The sequence below is a fragment of the Echinops telfairi genome, unplaced genomic scaffold (genome assembly GCF_000313985.2).
Source record: "Echinops telfairi isolate 266 unplaced genomic scaffold, ASM31398v2 ScPeMD7_7;HRSCAF=31, whole genome shotgun sequence".
NCBI lineage: Eukaryota > Metazoa > Chordata > Mammalia > Afrosoricida > Tenrecidae > Echinops > Echinops telfairi.
The window spans coordinates 17,454,934-17,473,705 of NW_022103904.1; the positions used below are offsets into that span (position 1 = coordinate 17,454,934).

At 39.0% G+C, this 18,772-nt stretch overlaps 1 protein-coding gene across 1 annotated transcript in view; it reads right to left on the reverse strand.

Moving 5' to 3' along the window:
• The window catches only part of ABCA13 (ATP binding cassette subfamily A member 13), a 457,705-nt gene extending 439,762 nt beyond the window's left edge, over positions 1–17,943 (reverse strand). Inside the window, exon 1 of the mRNA XM_045286290.1 lies at positions 17,875–17,943. Within this exon, the coding sequence (XP_045142225.1) occupies positions 17,875–17,943 (69 nt within the window). The remainder of the gene's footprint in view (positions 1–17,874) is intronic.
• Positions 17,944–18,772: the final 829 nt, after the last annotated feature.

The following is an 18,772-nucleotide window of genomic DNA, read 5'->3' on the forward strand; positions in this document are numbered from 1 at the left end:
CACAGAGTGGCGAATGATTGTGTAGCCCAACACTTTACCACAATGCCACCAGGGCAGACCTGACAGGAAGAAAAGTAAGTTTCCAAAGAATTGTGGGAGAAAAGAATATAGGGAAAACATAAAAACAAAAGAAATCAATCCTAAGCTCATTTAATATGAAGTTCAGCTACTAATGAGAAGAGTACCCTCAAGGGAAAGCAGCAGAAACAAACCTACTATTCAATAACCAGTGACTGGGATTTTCCTAAAACCAATGAAAGTCACAAACTGATAAACGTAGCATACTCATGTGTCAATGTCTACCATACTTTCTATACAATAGGGTTTGATATGATTTGCATATTGTGGTAACACCATATTGTAGTCTAGTCTAGTACTCCTTTTCTTTATTTATTTTAAGCAGCTTGAGCAAGCAGTGTGCCTTAGCCATGTGGTTAACATGCTAAAAGGGTTTAATTTGGGGGTTTTGGTCTCAATAGATGTCATTACCAGTTTCACCAAACAAAAGACTCATACCAGGAAAATTACAAAACACTCCTTCAAGAAACTAAAAGAAACTTACACAAATGGATAGGCAGACTACATATTCTGAAAATGTCAATATTATCAAAATTACTTTACAAATTCAGTGCAATTCCAATCCAAATCCCACCACAATTCTTCAAAGAAATGGGAAAAGCTAATTAACAACTTTTTATGGAAAGGAACAAAACCTAGGATAAATAAAACACTATTTAAAAACAAAGTAGGATGTCATTCACTCCCAGAATTTAAAACCAATTGTATAGCCATGGTAATCAAAACAGCCTGTACTGGTACAGTGATAGCTTTGAGGGCCAATACATTAGAATTGAGAACCCAGATATGTAACCCATAGACACCTAATGTTTGATAAAGAACTGAAGCACATTAAATAGGCAAGAAACAGCCTTTTCAACAAATGACGGTGGAAAAACTGGATCTTCACCTGGAAAAGGATGAAACAAGACCCGTACCTCACATCTTGTACAAAAACACACTAAGTATGGATAAAATATCCAAATATAAATCACACATTTATTAAGACCATCAATGAAAACCATAAGGACAAATTTAAGGATGCTAATACATGGCCTAACCACACTATCAAACATAATGAAAATACCTACATTATAGAAGACAAAATAAATAACTGGAATCTACTAAAAATACAACATGTATGTACATCAAAAGATTTCCTCTAGAGTCAACAGAGAATCCATGTATTCGGGGGAAACAGCAGTAATATTTTAGATAAAGGACTAATCTCCAAAATCTATAGAAAACTACAACATCTCAACAAGAAAACTATAAGCAATCCAATCAAGAAATGGGCACAAGACATGAACATAATTTACCAAAGGTGATAGACAGGCTACCAACAACTATTCAAAGAAACATTCAAGTTCATTAGCAATAAGAGAAATACAAATTAAAACAGCAAGGAGATATCACCTCACACCGATACCTTTGACAAACTTCAATAAAGCAGAAAATAATAAGTACTAGAGAAGATGTGGAGAGATGGAAATGCTTTTAAATTGCTGGTGAAACTATGGAATTGTACAACCATATGGTGATTCCACAAAAAGCAAAAAGTAGAACTGCCAGATGACCCAGCAATTACACTTCTAGATATATACTCTCATCTACCCAGAGGACTTGACAGCAGTATCGCAGAGATGTGCTCACAAGAGTTCGCTGCGGCACTATTCCGTATAGCCCAAGGGTGGAGACAACCTCAGTGACCAGCAATGTATCAGTAAATAAACAAAATATGGTTAATACATACAATGGAATATGATTCTTAAATAGAAAAATTAAGTATGTATGGCGTTGGGGATCATAATGCTAAGTGAAATAAGTCAATCACAAAAGGACACATGCGGTAGGACCTACTTATATAAAATGACAGGAAAGGGGAAAGTATAGAGGCAAACAATAATTAATGGTCACCAGAGAGAAGAGGGGAAGGGGGAAAGCAATGTTATTATTTATGGAATAATGAATTTTGATTCATTATAATAGAAAAATATCATTCGTTAAGGGTAGAGTTGCACAGTTGATTATTGTGAGTGCTCTCAATAAGTTATATACCTATAAAAAGTTGAATTGGCGAGAATTATGTGACAGGCATATTTACAATGCCCAAACTGAGAGGTAAACTGAGGCACGAGGCCAAACAAAGAGAGAAGAAGTTAGCCCACTGTCACAGCGCTTTATTAGAAAAGAAACTCCCGACCGAGGTTCCGTGGTCTAGCAAGTAGCCCAGGGAAGTTGCGACCAGTGAGGAGAGTGGTAGGTTTTTAAAGGAAGGGCGAGGAGGTCCCTTTGGGGAGGGGAAGGGGCTGCAACTGCTGGGGATTTCCCACTGCTGTCCTGTTTTTCCTTAGTCTAATTGTCCAGCCATTGCAGTTTGGGAGGAAAGACGGTTATTCTTGGAGCTAATTCCAAGAATTTTCCTTCAGCTTCATTTCCTGGTACGTGCCGGGAGAAGGGTTGAGGCCCTGACAGCCTGTCCCTGACCCAAGAATAGCTGCAGGGGTTGCTTAAATATGCTCATGTACAATCAAGTATCACATAGGATTTGGTTCCTTAGTTAGGAATTTTATTATCAAAATCTCATGGAATGTTCCAGTTGTTAGTTGGACCAACAATATGCTTAGTAAACCCTCTACCTTCTAGTTTGTTGCATAGTGTCTAAGGTCTTAAACATTTGCAAACAGACATCAAAAGCACATCTGTCTCATCATCTGGAACAAAATCTGAAGGAGAATCAGAAATGAAAGGAAGAATGGAATGTGTGGCAAATTGCCTCCATGAACATTTGCTCCCTTGCCAGGAGAGGGACAAGAGAGTGCCTGACTACCACTAATGAACATGCTGATCAAAGATTCTTTATAGCACTCCTATTAAATAGAGGAGGATGCAGAATAAAATTTCAAATTCTCATGGATCCCAGACTTTCTGGGGTCATGGAAGTTGGATGAACCCTGAAACTATTACTTAAAGAAAATACTTAAAGCAGAAATCTCCTAAAGTTTTCTTAAAACCAAAAAGCAATTTACCTTAATGAGTAAAAAAATATGTTCACATGTAGAATTACAACTCAAAATATTAGATGGCAACATAGGGAGTGGTAAGTTTATGTTGATGGGGTAAGAACAACTCAGAAAAGGCAAGTGGAAGAATGTAATTAATGTCATTGAAATGTACCTGTGGAAATGGATGACCCAGTGTGAGTGTGTGGTTTGCTGTGTATGTTGTCAACAATTAAAACACAAAGCAAGGTGACAGTATTTGGTAAAACTGAAGGTCTGCAAATTCAATGACCCAATAATTCCACAACTATGTAATCAGGTTGAACTATACTAACTTACATATAATAAACTCTTTTACAAAAATGAATTTATATGATTTCGTTGTTGAGCAGATGTTGTACATGCACACCAAGAATTTGTATAGGACCATCATTATAAAAAAAATCTTGCAGTTATGTTTTTGATAAAGCTTCTTTCAATAAAGTATCCACAGGAAATGTTGTTAGATGTCATCAAATTGGTTCCAACCCATAGTGACCTTATACAGAAAAAATGCAACACTACCTGGTCCTGCACCATCCTCACATGTGTCCCTCTGCTTGAGCTCATTGTTGAAGTCTCTGTGTCAACCATCTCATTGAGGCCCTTCCTTTTTTTTCTTTTGGCTGCCCCTCTGCTTTATCAAACATGGTGTCCTTCTACCAAGACTGGTCTCTCCTGACAACGTGTCCAAAGTATGCAAGACAAAGTCTCCACATCCTTGCTTCTAAGGATCAGTCTGGCTATACTTCTTCCAAGACAGATCAGTTTATCTGTTTATTAGTCCATGGTATTTTCAATATTTTCTCCATCACCACAATTAAAATCTTGGAAACCCTGTAATGCCATTCTACTCTGTCCTATAGGGTGGCTGTGACTCAGAGTTGTCTGGTAGGCAAAGGATTGATTTGTTGAGTTTGGTTTGGGTTTTTGTTGTTGTTATGTGTTGTGTTGTGTTGTTAATGCATCATGTGATTTTGTTTTTAACTGAACACCACAAAGAATAAAATACTTTGGTACCAAAAAAAAGGTAAATGCATCAAGAAAGAAAGAGAGCTCTTGTAGGGAGGAGCTAGTACAAGATTTTATTGGCTTAGAGAAGAGGAAAACACAATAATAGGTTTAGAATGTCAAGGAAACTAAAGGAAAATATATAATTACTCTGTTGCCCTTATCCTTGGAAACAATGACTTTGCAATACGTGTAAAATTCTATTGTGTTCCTTTGGGGCCTCTGGATCCCAACATATCAAAAGAGGAGATTTTCCCAGAGGTATTATGAGATCCTTATTAAATTCTGCAAGAAGAGACAGTGGAGTAGTTTATACAATGGGCCCAAAGCATAAGTGAATGTTAGCAGAGTGTCAAATAGCAAATAACAACTCTAGGCACAGTTAGGACCTGAGGCTTCCAAAGACCTCTCCCCTAAACAATCAATTGTTATGTTCACTGAAAACAAGGAACAGACCAAACGTTTTCTCTCCCTTCCCTTATTTATTTATTTTTAACTTTCTATTGGAAAACAATGACTTTTTCTTGAACATTCATCCATTAAACATTTATTAAGTACTCTGTATACCACTCTGCTAGACCTTGCTTGGGGTTATAGAAGATTAATGAGGCAGAATTTTGCTCCTCGCAGACAGAAAGGAGAAAAGAAATGAATAATCAAATCTAAATCTGAACACTGGGAGATGATTCATATTGATACCACCTAACTAGAATTACTGTTGCTTTGGGGCGCCCTTTCATTGTCTGACCCACAGCAACGCCATGTGTCCAGAAAAGCTCATTGATGTTCCTCGTCTGTAATCTGTAAGGAAGCAGATCACCAGGGCTCTCCTCCATGGAGCTGCCGGGTGAGTTTGAATTGAGTTGAATTGAATTCAGTCAAAAGCCTCACAATTGTGTCACTAGGGCTCCTTTGCTGGAAGGCAAGTGAGCAATGTGTTCCAAAATTATAAATGTGCAAGCTCTTCACCCCAAAGATTCCAATGTAATGATCTTTTTCATAAGGAGAAAACTGATAAAGTATCTAAAATGTGTAAAATAAAAAGTTGTCATTTTAAACATTTTTCTGTTTTTTTAAAACAAGGCAAGTAAACATCAATCAATAACATGTTTATATTTAGTGGCATACTTTACCTGATGGCTAAAGAAAAATGACGGGAGCGGGGAAAGCGCCGGAATATTTTTATTGGGGTGGAAAGTTGAATTAGGAATAGAGGTAAGTCCTGTGAATATGCAGAAAGCAACATCTGAACAATCATGGGAGATAAGAAAGACAGAGAGGTGAGAATTCAAGGTGCTGAGCGCCCTGTCCTCAAGAACACTGAAGTCATTCGCGAGCAATTTATGGAGTGAGTCAGGGAGGACAGAGAATACTCTCTGCTAGTTAAGTATATACTGGATTCACTTCTAAACAAAATACAAACTGAAGGATTTTTCTAACTCAAAATTATTCCAATTATAACTGGTGAATTTGTAGATTCCAAAGCCTTCTCATCCCTCAGCTATAAAATACTCATTGAAGAGTTCTTCCAGCAGCAAAACTGACTTTGAGCCTCATGTTGTTGCTATTATATGTGTTTAGCCTACTGATGACATGCTCTCACTTAATCCCACAACAGACCTGGAAGGTAGGTCAGACGGGCAGGGACCCACTCACCACAAGAGTCAATCTAGGAAGACTAAGCTGGCTTCGAAGCCCCATCAGTACAGAAAATGGAGAGGGCAAATCAGTGGACAGAAGGTAGTCATTTCAAGGTGAACATGTAGGAGATGATAAGTAAATGTCATTGTCAATGATGACGGGGCACTGAAAACAAGAAGAACTATTTAGGTAAACTAGATCTTAACCCTAAAAAAATAGAAATTAGAGAAAAATGTACTTATAAATATTTATAACATAACAATTATAATATTATGTTATAGATTACATATAATACTTTCTAATTCTAAAAATATTAGAAGAATATTTACAAATGGATGCTACTGCAAAAACAGAAATGTAGATCAATGACATAGCATTGGAATTGAAATTTGTTTCTACTACACTTCAGAATATATTATAAAACAACCTTTCAAGTCCAACAAGGTAAGGGACTATCATTCAACAATGCTGTTAAATCATCTGAATAGTAATTTGGATTTGTGCTCTAAAATATAACTATATTCTTATTCAATAATAAAAGTACACTCTAAGTAGATTAAAGTCTAAAACAGTAAACTCAATTCCAGAAAAACTAGAAATTGCCTATTAATCAAATGGTTGGATGAATAAAGTGTACTTCTCACAAATGAAATCTCAAAGAAAAAGGAAATAGTAACTTTTAATATGTATAAATTAAATCTGAAAATAAAGAAAAGAAATGAAGAGAGCAACTAATTTCGAGAAACATATAAGTAAAATGCAAAGAAACTTACTAGGTTTCTAATTATAAAACTAGAAAAGATTTGCCAGACAAGTAATAAAAGAAAAAGCACATTAACAAAGTTCACTCTTACATTAATCTCATAAAATTGAAAATCAAATTAACTTTCATATGCCATTTTACATCTACTTAATTTGCAAACACAAGGCTTCACCATCCCTCATCCCTGACACACATACACACACGCCAATGGAGATGACAAGATCTATCCCTAACTCAGGCAAAGTACACGGAGTTCCCTATGCTCACTGTCTGGTAGCATGTTGCCCTACTTCTCCCACCTGCGTCTTCAATAAGTAAGTTCATAAATCTAATGTCGTGTCACTTGAGGACATGAGAGACCATGGGAGTGCTGAAAAGGGCATGGGCTTTGGAATCAACAAAATAAATGAATTGTTGACATGCAGATCTGCTGCTTCTAAAAAGGACTCAGGCACCTTCCTGGTCTGTTCCCTTCCCTGTGAAATGGACGTAATAAAAAGTTCTGCACGGGCCCTGGGAGAAGACTCAACAGAAATAGAATCTTGGTCTAAAGAGGGTTGTGATCTATTAGGAGATCAAGGACACAATGACCCCACCACTGCGTAGATGACAGAAAAGTATGAATGAGGAAAGAGATAAAAACCCTGTGGTCTCAGGGACCAGAGACCAGAGCACACCTTTCTTAACCTTCATCTTTGACCTTTTTCCGGTCACACCTTCCGACACTTGGTTTCCATTCCATAAGCCTGTGACAGGAAGCATGATTGGTCCCAGGCACATCTATCTCCCAAACTCACTGCCGATGAGTCACTGCTGACTCCTAGGGCCACGCCCTCCATGAGGATCACAGCCCAACATGCAACCACTGCAGCAGCAGGGCTAATCCAGCAGATCCCAAATCTACAGTCCCACTGCCAACACCGTCCTATAATGAGCCACACAGTTTCCTTTGCTCTGGTGTCTGAATTTCTGATACTACTAGAATTTTTGTTTTGTGTTTCATCCTTGTAGTAATTGAACGTACTCAGACCTTTCTAGAAAAAGTAACTAACTGGACTGGGAACCCCAGGTATTTCTAGGGAGACCTATATCCGCAAGTAGGAAAGACTCATGAGAAAGGAAGGGAGCCTTTTCCTATATATGTGTTTTCCCAGAAGCCAACAAATCCGCTATCGTTGATCGAGTCTTCTAGATCTTGTCTTTTGGTGATCTAGCAAGATGCTTCAATATGCTGATAACAATGTCTACAAAAGAATCACGAGAGGCCCCCACCCTCTCACTCTGTAAGACAAACAAGTTGAGAAACAAGAAATTAGATACCTGCTTTTGAAATCAAGTAAGTTTTGCATGCCTTTAAAAGACTTGAGATTCTTTAGCTCTTAAGCCCAGACAATTATACAGGACAAAAGGGACACTTAGAGCTGAGCAAAACGGAAGGGGATACTATGTCCATACAGGCGTTTCTTCCCTCCCCCTCCCCCCCTGCCCTGCAAAGGTCTTGTAGTGTTTGGTTGTTTATTCATCATTAGTCCTTTGAGAGAATCAAGGAAGAAATATGGACTGAAATGTAAAGGCTTGGAAGCAAATTAAGATCAATCAATACTAAAGAAAAGGTATTCCTAACACCGTGGTTATAAATGAGGAAAACGCGAACAAGCCCAGAACAACCTAGTATATATCACTCTCACCCCCCACCCACCCCCCACCCACCCCTTGCTGTAAAGATGCACAAGGATGCTTGCTTTTCCAGAATTAAACTATCTGGAGACCTGAGTAAAGGGAGACACAGCCGGGTGACCTATGTGGACCTATCTGCCACTTCCTTGCAGGGCACACACAGGCTTCATCCTGACCCCATCTCGTCCCCAGTTCAGCCACAGGGTTCTGGAAGCTTCTGGGGCCTCGACTCCTAAGAAGGGGAGCAGCTCTCAGTTGACTACCGAGGATGCCCCCAGTCACTGCTTCTGAGCCCCTTTCGAGGCGGCACTGGTCTCAGAGCTGCCAGTGAGCTCTACTTTCCTCACAGCAAAGGCCCACAGCCCCGGCGTAGGCTTGCTGTAAAGCACGAGCCCCTAGGTGGAGCAAATGGCAAACAAAATGTTAGAGGTTCCAGTCAACACCGGGACTGGTGGTCTGAAATATAAGACATTGAAAACCCCTGCAGTACAGTTCTCCTCGGACCCTCATGGAGGTACCGTGAGTCAGAATCAACGCAACCGCAGCTGGTTTGCTTTGGTTTGGTCTGGGTTTGGGTGCAGAATAGCATATTTAAAGGGGGAAGAGGGTGCTGAAGGCCACCATGACTGTATCTTGGAAGGGCACAGAAGCCAATAGGTTCCACCCAAAGTCACAGCCAAGTCTTAGGGTCTGTGCTGGACATGTGCCTCTGAAAGACCTGAATAGAACAGAGTCACCGAATTCCTCCTGACAAACCAGGGCAACGAAGACCAAGAGCCCTAGAACTCTGTAGCATTAGTAGAGAATACTCTGCATGTGAGTACTACGTCAACTACACCTACGCACTGCTCTGCACCCACCATTCTGCAGGTCTGTGCATTGAGGACTCTAGACATGTTGTAAAAGTGCAAGCTTTGGGGGAACACGGTGTGGCAGTTTCTAACAAAGTTAAGCATAGGCTTACAATAGAATCCAGCAATCATGCTCCCAGATGTTATGAATGCTTATAACAGCTTTATTCGTAATTGTCACCACTTGAAAGCAACCAAGATGTCCTTCAATAAGTAAATGGGTAAACAAGCATGTAGATCTATATGTGGAGTCTGATTCAGCAATAAAAAGAGATGAGCTAATACGTAACACGAGAGGAAGAAGCATACTGTTAAGGGAAAATAGCCCTAAGCTGCCGACTGTATGATTCCAAGTGCATGACATTTGGGAAAACCTACTGAGACAGTAAAAAGATCAGTGGTTGCCACGGTGGCAGGGCAGCAGAAGGGAGAATCTGAAGTAGAGAGGACCAGGCATCTTTCAGGACAATGAAGCCATTCTGAATGAGACTATAATGGTGGACACATCACAGGACACATTTGTCCAACCCCATGGAATTGTTCAGCACAAAGAGTGAATCCTCATGTAACTAGGGACTGTAGTTAGTAATAATGCATCACGACTGATTCATTAGTAACAATAGATGGTGGGGAGAGGGGGGTGTGCAGGGTGACCAGGGGGCTTGCGGAACTCTCTGTACTTTCTGCATAATTTCCCTCCAATCTTAGCACTGCTCTAAAAGGATGAAGTCTATTACATTAAAAACAAAAAAATATGATTTGCCTTCCCACCTCAAATGTACCTCCATGGGCTTGATTCTCACCCATAGCGACCCTGTAAGACAGGGTAGAACGGCCACTGTGGGTTTCTAAGATTGTGCAGCAATACATGAGTAGAAAGCTTCATCTTTCTCCTGCAGAGAAGCTGTAGGTTTCAAACTACCGACCCTATGGTTGGTAGTGCAGCACTTAACGCACTACTAGAGTTCCTTCTATGATTTGGCATAGAAGGCCCCTTATTATGCATATCCAGAGAGTGTCAGTGAGCGCTAGCAACACCTGAGAGCAGGTGTTGAAGGCTACATGGCTGCCCCCTGGGGAAGCACGTACTCGGAGCCCCGGAGAAAAGCCCAGGAGCTGCAGCTTGAGCCTCAAAACCCAGAGGGAGGGATGAATGATGTCATGTTGCAATTCACTCTAAGGTCGGTGAGATCATTTAAGGTTGTTTTCAGCAGGCCTCATTCTTAGGGATTTCTTGTAAATGACATAACTGATTAAGCAGCAGATTTCTTCCTAGTGGGTAGTATCATCTAGGGTCATTGTCTCCCAAGATTATCGTGCAGATTGAAAGATCTAAGCAGCCCAAGGGGCAGGTATGACTCTGGAAGGTGGAAATGGGGTAACATAAAAGTGATGGTGCCAGGTGAGTGGTGTGAGCTTCCATGGGAGAACTAACTGATCAATGGCCTGCCAGACATGAGCCCACCCTCATTCTGGTCTCATGAGGGGAAAGCTCTTACCAGCAACACGATTGGGGTATGATTCCAAGCTACAGAACACTAGTAAGTGAATCTCAGCACCCCTTTCAGCATTAAGAGTCCATGCCATTGACTTTGTGAACTTTATTTATTCATAAACCACGTACAGGTCATTATACCTATAACCCTTTGTGCACACTTTCAACAGAGGAGGCCTGGTGATTAAGTGGGTTATACACTGGACTGCTCGCAGCAAGGTGACCAGCCAGTCCGTGGCAGAAAGAAGGGCTTTCTACTGCCTTCAAGAATGACCATATTGGAAACCCACAGGGGCAGTTCTACTCTGTCCTACAGGGTCACTATGAGTCAGAATGGACTCAATGGTGGTGAGAAAGAACACTTCCAATATCCATCCATAAATGATAAACTTGGTTTGTCTTTGAATAGCTATATATATATATATATAAATATATTCTATTTATAAATATAAATAACAAATAGAAAAACATTATGCTATTTTAAAATATCCACAATGATGTTATCCTGTCAGGAGCCATTTCCCCACCCCACCCCTTTTTTTTTTCCATGTTACCTATCAGACAAGTCAGGCACCTGACTTCCAACTGCCTTAATTACTGACAGAACCCTTAGTAGAATTTTAAAGCAAACATCACCAGAAAGAGTTGATGAGTTATAATTTATGACTAGATAAAATCACAGTAAGTAACTTTTGAGACCAAAATATTTTCCAAAATAAATGAAAATTATTTCAGATTTGGAATTCAGCATATATAAAGGAAGAAGCCCTGGCTAACATGTTCGTTGTTATAAAACAGATACGGTTCTCTTACATTAATAAGGATTTTCAGCATCTGAACTCAGTGGAAAGCAAGCATGTCAAAGAAATATGATAGGCTTCGTTTTTCAGGGAAAAAAATCACACACAAAAAGCTCAGGTTTGTTTAAAGGGCTTGAAGCTCAGCTTGAGGACTTGTTTCTCTGCTTATTAAAAGGAGAAAAATACATTCGCTAAGGCCTGTTCTCTTTCCTGATTTGACAGGGGCCATGCATGCTCTTGGAACAGTGATATTTCATGTATCCTATTAAGAAGTTATTTTTCTTTCAAACTCTGCCTTAATTGCCCTCCATTAATCCACATTTTCAGTAGCAGTGCACCAAACCCAAAAATGCGTGTGTCAGCTTTTATTAATGGAGTAAAAACAAGAGTCCCATGCCAGGGCATTAGAGGATATAGAAAGGGGAGGGTAGTCTCTCGGGCCTCGATTTCAACGAGTCAGCTGATATAATGCAAAATGCAAACAGCACAAGACAAATGTATTAAAGAGATCTTATAAAAATTCAAAGAGACACTCATAAAAAAAACTTTACCACAAAGTAAAAGGATAAGCTCCTAACTGGGAGAGAACATTGAAAACTAGATATCAGACAAAAATCTAGTAATCAAAATATATAGATGTAAAACTTCAACAAATGAACAGCAAGGACAAATCATTAGATAGGCAAAGGGCTTGAACAGCTACTGTCCCAAAGAGGGCGTTCCAATGGCCAGCGAACACACGCAAAGGTGGTCGGGCTCACCCAGGAGATGCAATTAAAGCGACAAGATATTGGTTCACTCCCACTGTGGCAGCTAAGACAGAAAGTAGAAAATGACCCATCCTGACAAGGTCACAGGGGCATTAGAACCTTTGCCCATCGCTGATGGTAAGGCAAGACAGTTCAGCCATTGTAGAAAAAAGTGGTGTTTCCAAAGTGGGTGAAGGGAGACATTGGACGGGGCAAGATATGACAAAATAATAATTTATAAATTATCGAGGGTTCATGAGGGAAGGGGGAGCGAGGAGGGAGAGGGTAAAAATGAGGAGCTGATGCCGGGGGTTTGAGTGGAGAGCAAATGTTTTGAGAAGGATGAGGGCAATGAATATACAAATGTGCTCTACACAATGGATGCATGTATGGCTTGTGATAAAAGTTGTATGAGCCCCTAATAAAATGATTTTTTTAAAGTGGTTTTTCCTAAAAATAAAAAAAACAAAAGTATGTCTCAGAAATTTCTTTCCTAGCAGTGGAATCACTATTGTTGATGCCGTCCGGTGCAGCCTTGAAACCCCTGAGGGTCTTGTCTCAGACCACACCATTCAGAATTATCAGTGACAGGCATCATCATTTAGAATCATCAAATAATTTGTGACATAGTAAATTATTCAAAGGTAGTATCTCTTAGAGCATATAAATCCTAAACTAGAAATTGTTTCATAAGACTCTCTACATTGAATTACAATTTTTATCACTTACAGTATTGTAACAATAGAAGTCTCCTTTTCCCCTTCTCCCCCCAAAACGTATTGCTATAGGCTCATAAATACTAACTACCACAATACTGTAGTTGAATATCAGGTTTTGGCAAAATTAGTGCCTATAAAAGCACCAACAGCAATAAGAACAGCAGCACATGCTTATAGCTCCTGCAGACAAAACCAAATGATTTGAAATGGGATTGTAATTGGGTGATAGTAATAACTTTGACTGGATGCACTAGAAGGTTCAAGTATAGACCCCAGACAAAATTGATACATATAAACTGGAATTACAAAAGATTATATTTTAAAGGTCTCTTGTTAATACAAAATACAGTGATATTTTTATACAAAATAATGTATTTCTGCTGTTACAGTGCAGAAAATTCTATAAACATTTGGTGTCACCACTTCTCAGTGTCACGTGTCACACAGCACATTAAAAAACCCCAGCACTTCCTTAGTTCCATCACTGACAGCTGAGTATAGACCCAAACACTTGAAAGCAGAGGCTCAAATAGAAAGTTGTATGCCAATGTTCATTGCAGCACTGTTCACAATAGCTCAAAGGTAGAAACACCTAAATATGCATGAACAGATTAACGGACACCCAAAATGTGGGACGTACAAACAGTGGACTACTATTCAGCTTGTAGAAGAAATGTAGTCATGATACATGCTATAATATTTGTGGGGCTGGAAGACAATATGCTATGTTAAATATATCGGTCATATAAGACAAATACTGTCTGCTGTCACATATAAACAACAAGAAAAGGCACATATGTATAGAAAACCACAAAGTCAACCCCGAGTTTATTAGTGGTTATCGTGTATTGGAGGGGAAGAGAATTTGGTGTGGTAGAAATAAAGCATCGAGTAAGGGAACAGTTACATTTCCCATTATGGTAATAACTGTCAGTAAGTTATGCACTTGTAAAGAGTTGCATTGGAAAAAGTTGTATGCTAGACATATTTACAGCAATGACAACGAAAGGGAAGGAAGTAAAAGAGGAGTTAATGAGGCTGCTTATGTACAACCCAACCTGCAGGGGAGTGGGTTCCTTGAATTGGAATTTTAAGGTCATTATTTCATGGAACAATCAATTGGCATTACGGCATGCTAAGTGCTTCTGTTCTACTTTCTAGTGTGCTGAGTAGTGTCTGTGGTCTTGCATGTGTCGTCCAAGCTGCAATAGTTCTCTATTCACCTGGAACGACAGACGAAGGGGAGTCACGAACAGGAGGAGTACATGGTATGTGTGGCTAATTGCTTCCATGAAAAACTGCCTCCTTGGCCATGAGGCCAGAAAAACTGAAAGATGCCCACCTATCATTACTGACCATGATGATCTAAAACTTTTTAGAGGAATCCAGATTAAAAGGGGAAAGTGCAGCACAGAATTTCACATTTCCATGAAATCTAGACTTCCTGGAGTCCTGGAGGTTGAAAAAAAACCCTGAAAATATTGCACGGAGATCATCTTTAAACCTTAAACCAAAAATATCCCCTGAAATTATTGTTAGACCAAAGAATAGTTTCAAAAAACAAGTTAAAAATGTGTCCCTTGAGCATTCTGCTCTGTTATGGCATCAAATCGATAGCAGCCACTCAAAAATTAGATAGAAACTCAGTGAGGCATGAATTTGTGTCAATGAGAAGGTACAATCAGGATCGGAGGGGGAGAATGGTTGCACAGAGTGAAGAATATCATCAGGGTCATTGAACAGAATATGTAGAAACTGTTGGATTGGCATACTTTTTTCAAAAGAGGACAGTCACAGGAGGCGAGACGCAGAACAAAGATTCCCACAAACGCAGGAGATTGGAGGCAACAGTGGTCAGGAGAGAATTCGTTGAGTGGATGCAGTAGGTTAAAGTATCTGTACTCTCCACGTAGCTACATGTGGCATTGGTTGTTCGGGACTTCAAACGCAGCACGCAGGGAAAGTCGCCCACAACTGCAGGACGAGGAGAGACCAAAAGGCATACATTTTGTGCTTTGTCTCCTCATTATTATTGCTATGGAATTTTTAAAATCAAAAGCAAGACATTAGATTACAGTTCAAATGGAATCTGAGTATAAATTAACATATAAATTTATATGTTAAATGGGCTCAAGAAACTCTGGGGAAATTTTCATTATATTTTTCTTTTAAGTCAATTAATTTTTAAATTTAATTTGCTTATAATTCAAATACCCAGCAGCCTTTTCTACATGAATTTATAAGAGGAGGATGCCACAAAGCTCAAAGAAAAATTGAATGAAATGATCATTTTTTTCCCAGGGCATGTCAAAACCTCTTCATATCAATCCATGTAGAAAAGTTTGACTCTTGATGAATGGGTATTTGGCAAAGTTTATGACATTACTCGGAAACTTTCTGTCTAGACTAGTGGCTCTGCAAAGTCTTTCAGATCTATTGAACTTTTGAATCAAAGATTTGCTCAAAAGAAATAATCCAGTTAAATATACACTTCCCATGCATAAAGATGACATTTATAATGGTAAGAAAAGGGAAAACCAAATGCCCAATGTAAGAAAATGACTGGAATAACTCTGAGTATCCAATGGATAAACTATTGTATAATAAATGTATTAAATATGAGAAGCAAACAGCAGAATATAAAATCATCGACATCAATGTTAAGTGAAAAAAGAAAAGTAAAAAGCTATTTTGATTATGAAAAAATATTGTATTCTATATGCCTGATGACAATACAAGATTACAGAAACCATATATGCTTTAGGATAATGAGATTTTAGATTATTTTTGAAAGCTACCCTTAGTACTGTTAGTGCAATAAATAAAAATCAAGAGAAAAAAGCAGCTGGCATTTAAATTATAAAAATGACTTGACACATTTTTTCCAAGAACAATAGAATTTTGATAATATATGAACCTAGATGATAAACACTATTTACTCATTAAACTATTTTTGCTACAAAATTAATAAAAACAGAATAGCAAATATAATAAACTATAAGGGAATGACTTTAAAAGAAAAATATAAAAAGACAACCATTCTCCTCTAGTGTACCTATCTTACAAATAATGTCTGGTGCTAATTCACTAAATGAAATTCATTTGAGACCTCTCAACCACTGAGGCAGATTAGTTGTTCCATAGATTATATTTCAGAAAATTAAAAATGTACAGGTGATCATAGGAGAGCTGGAGGAAGCAGTAAAAATAGGTCAGGGTTGCAATGTTTTCCTTGATGGTCCTGATCTTAATATTTCTAATGCAATTGCATAAATATATGGAAACATACATCCTGGCCACCTGGGATTCTATTCTAACTCAATTATGCAGTCAGAAACCAAACTGGGCCCCTGACTGCATCCTCTATAAATGTAGGTCCATTGGGGATAGGCACTGACTGCTAAGAGAGCAGCACCAAGGAGTTAACAATGTAAAATAAGTGGTCTTCAAATAAGTAAATGAATAAAATATTTCTGATAAAGATGTTTGTCTTAGCAGCATAAAATAATCAGACAATTTTTTATTTAATTTTCAAAATTTAGACAACTCAAGCTCAATCCAAACTCAGCCCAACAAATCAAATCATAGCAACCCTATAGGAAAGTTTCAATATTTATGGAAGCTGGTGGGTTCCAACTTTCAACCTTTCCATTAGTAGCTGAGTTCTTAATTACTGTGAAGCCAGGGCTCCTAAAACTAAAGTGTCCAAGAATAAGGAGTAAATAATCATGGGACCACCCTGAAGGAATGTTTAAAAGTTGAAATGAGTAGATAAAGCAGAAAGAGTAGCTCATAGTAGACTATCTTCCACCTATCATATTCTTTCATGGAAAACTAGATTCAATTTCCCAAAGTAAACCTATAGGTCAATAAAATATAGTGTTGGTAAACTGAAAAATACTTACACAAGTAGCAATGCACTAATAGTTTATAAAGACTGAGTTTCCCACTGGCTAATTGCTTATTTCTTTATTAAAAATTAGATTTTATTTTAAAAGAAACAAAAGAGTAATTACAGTGGCCTCAAAAATTTTGTATAAATTCCCAATTGGAGTTTTTCTGATCCTAAACATCCTTTCTTAAAGGAAGAGAGAGAGAATTTACTAATGCCTATTTTATATTGAGGAAAAGATAACAAATATTTTAGATATAAAAATAAGCAAAATTTGGTTAAATGTCAATTGGGAGAATGTCTTTAAGTAGAATTTGTCAGTATAACTCCACAATGAGTAGAGATTTTCAAATCTGAAGCAATATAGAGATATTACTGATGACCTGCTTCTGACAAAAAGCATTATTTACAGGCATCATTTTTCATCTAACACCATTAGGATCAGGAGACAATTCATCATCATCATAATAATTGATTCTACTTTGTTAATATGTATGGTATTCATGTAGTATTAGCAAAAATTCTGGTCTTCTTAGAAAAAAACTTGGCAATGTAGAGTGGATAGAGTTCCAAAAACATAAGTAATGACCACTAAAAATTTGATATCAAAGAATAGTACTGGATAGGTCTGGCAGACCCAAACTTTGGGTATACACGTTGTGCATTAACTGTATTTGATACCTTGTCCTTAAAGCAGAGAAAGAGAAGTTCTATTTTTGCCATACAGGTCCAAACTTTCAATTATTGCTCAGTCTACTATTTCTTTTCAAAATCATTTTATTGGGGCCTCTTACAGCTCTTATCACAATCCATACATACATACACCCTGGTGCCAAGTACATTTGTACATATGCTGCCATCATAATTTTCAAAACACGTTCGACTATTTTAAAGTCTACCATTTCAAAGTAGATTTTGAGCTATCGCATGCTTTGATTTGTTTTGCCAGCAAGCTTTTTCGGCCAGAATTCTAGTCTCAGTTTTGTGCTGGTCCTTAGGGTTCAGCTATTTTGTGCTAAGAGCAGATCGGATTGTCACATTCTAGCTTCTACAAATTCCCTGCAGGGTGCGCAGACCTTTGTCCCTGACAGGAGGAGAGCGGGGCAGGCACCTCAGAACAGATTGTGGTCTCTGCACACAGCTCACCAGTCTCTGGGAGCACACGTGCAAGCACTCACCGGGTGCCGCACGCGGCAGAGCCAATTCTTCCAGAGCAGAGCTCGGAACTGGCGCCCTGCTTGTCCCATGCCAGCTGTGTCTTGTTCTTGGTCTCAGCCCTGAGGTTAGCACACAGGGCAGCACTTATATCAGCAGGGCTCAGGCGCTAGCCTGTTGTGCTATTGGTCAATCCAACAAGAGTGAGTGATGCAAGAAAGATTACCGGTAACTGGATAAAGCAAGAATCAAATGTCCTCACCTGTTCTGCTGTGGCTGAGAAATTATTCCTTTCCTCTTGTGAGTCAGTGTATGAAATGGGAGTGAGCTGTAGGAAGCTACCTTTGCATCTTTCTCATCCCTTGGCACCCAGCCTCGCCTGTCCCAAAAAGTGATGTTCAAGTTATCATTTGCCTCCCTTTTCCTTTGATGCTAATTGAACAGAGTGATTCCTCTTTCCTCCTGAAACGTCAGCAACCATACAAATTTACCAAAAGAGTTTCCATCGCAGTGGCCTCAGAGAATGGAAAGGAGAGAAATGCAGAATTGACATGTGGGGTGATTGGGCAAAAGAAGGGGAGACTGTTCACTCTGCTACCTGTTAGACCAAACTTACAATTCCTCTCTCAAACATTTCCCCCCGAAGGACTGGCCTTCGTGTGTTGGGGATCAGGGTAAAGGGGCATAAGCCAAACAGGAAGTCGGATCTGATCTGAGTAAATCTAAAGTCCAGCAGGAGCCACAGGTCACTGCCATTTCTCTCTCTTTTGTGGAGCCCTGGTGGCAGATACTGCCAGCCTCCCCTGGGAGAAAGAGAAGGTTTTCTACTTGCGTAAAGATTTACAGTCTTGGAACCCCACCAAGGTAAGTCTACTCTGTCCTGTAGGATGAATTTGAGTTGGAATCAACTTAATGGTAGTG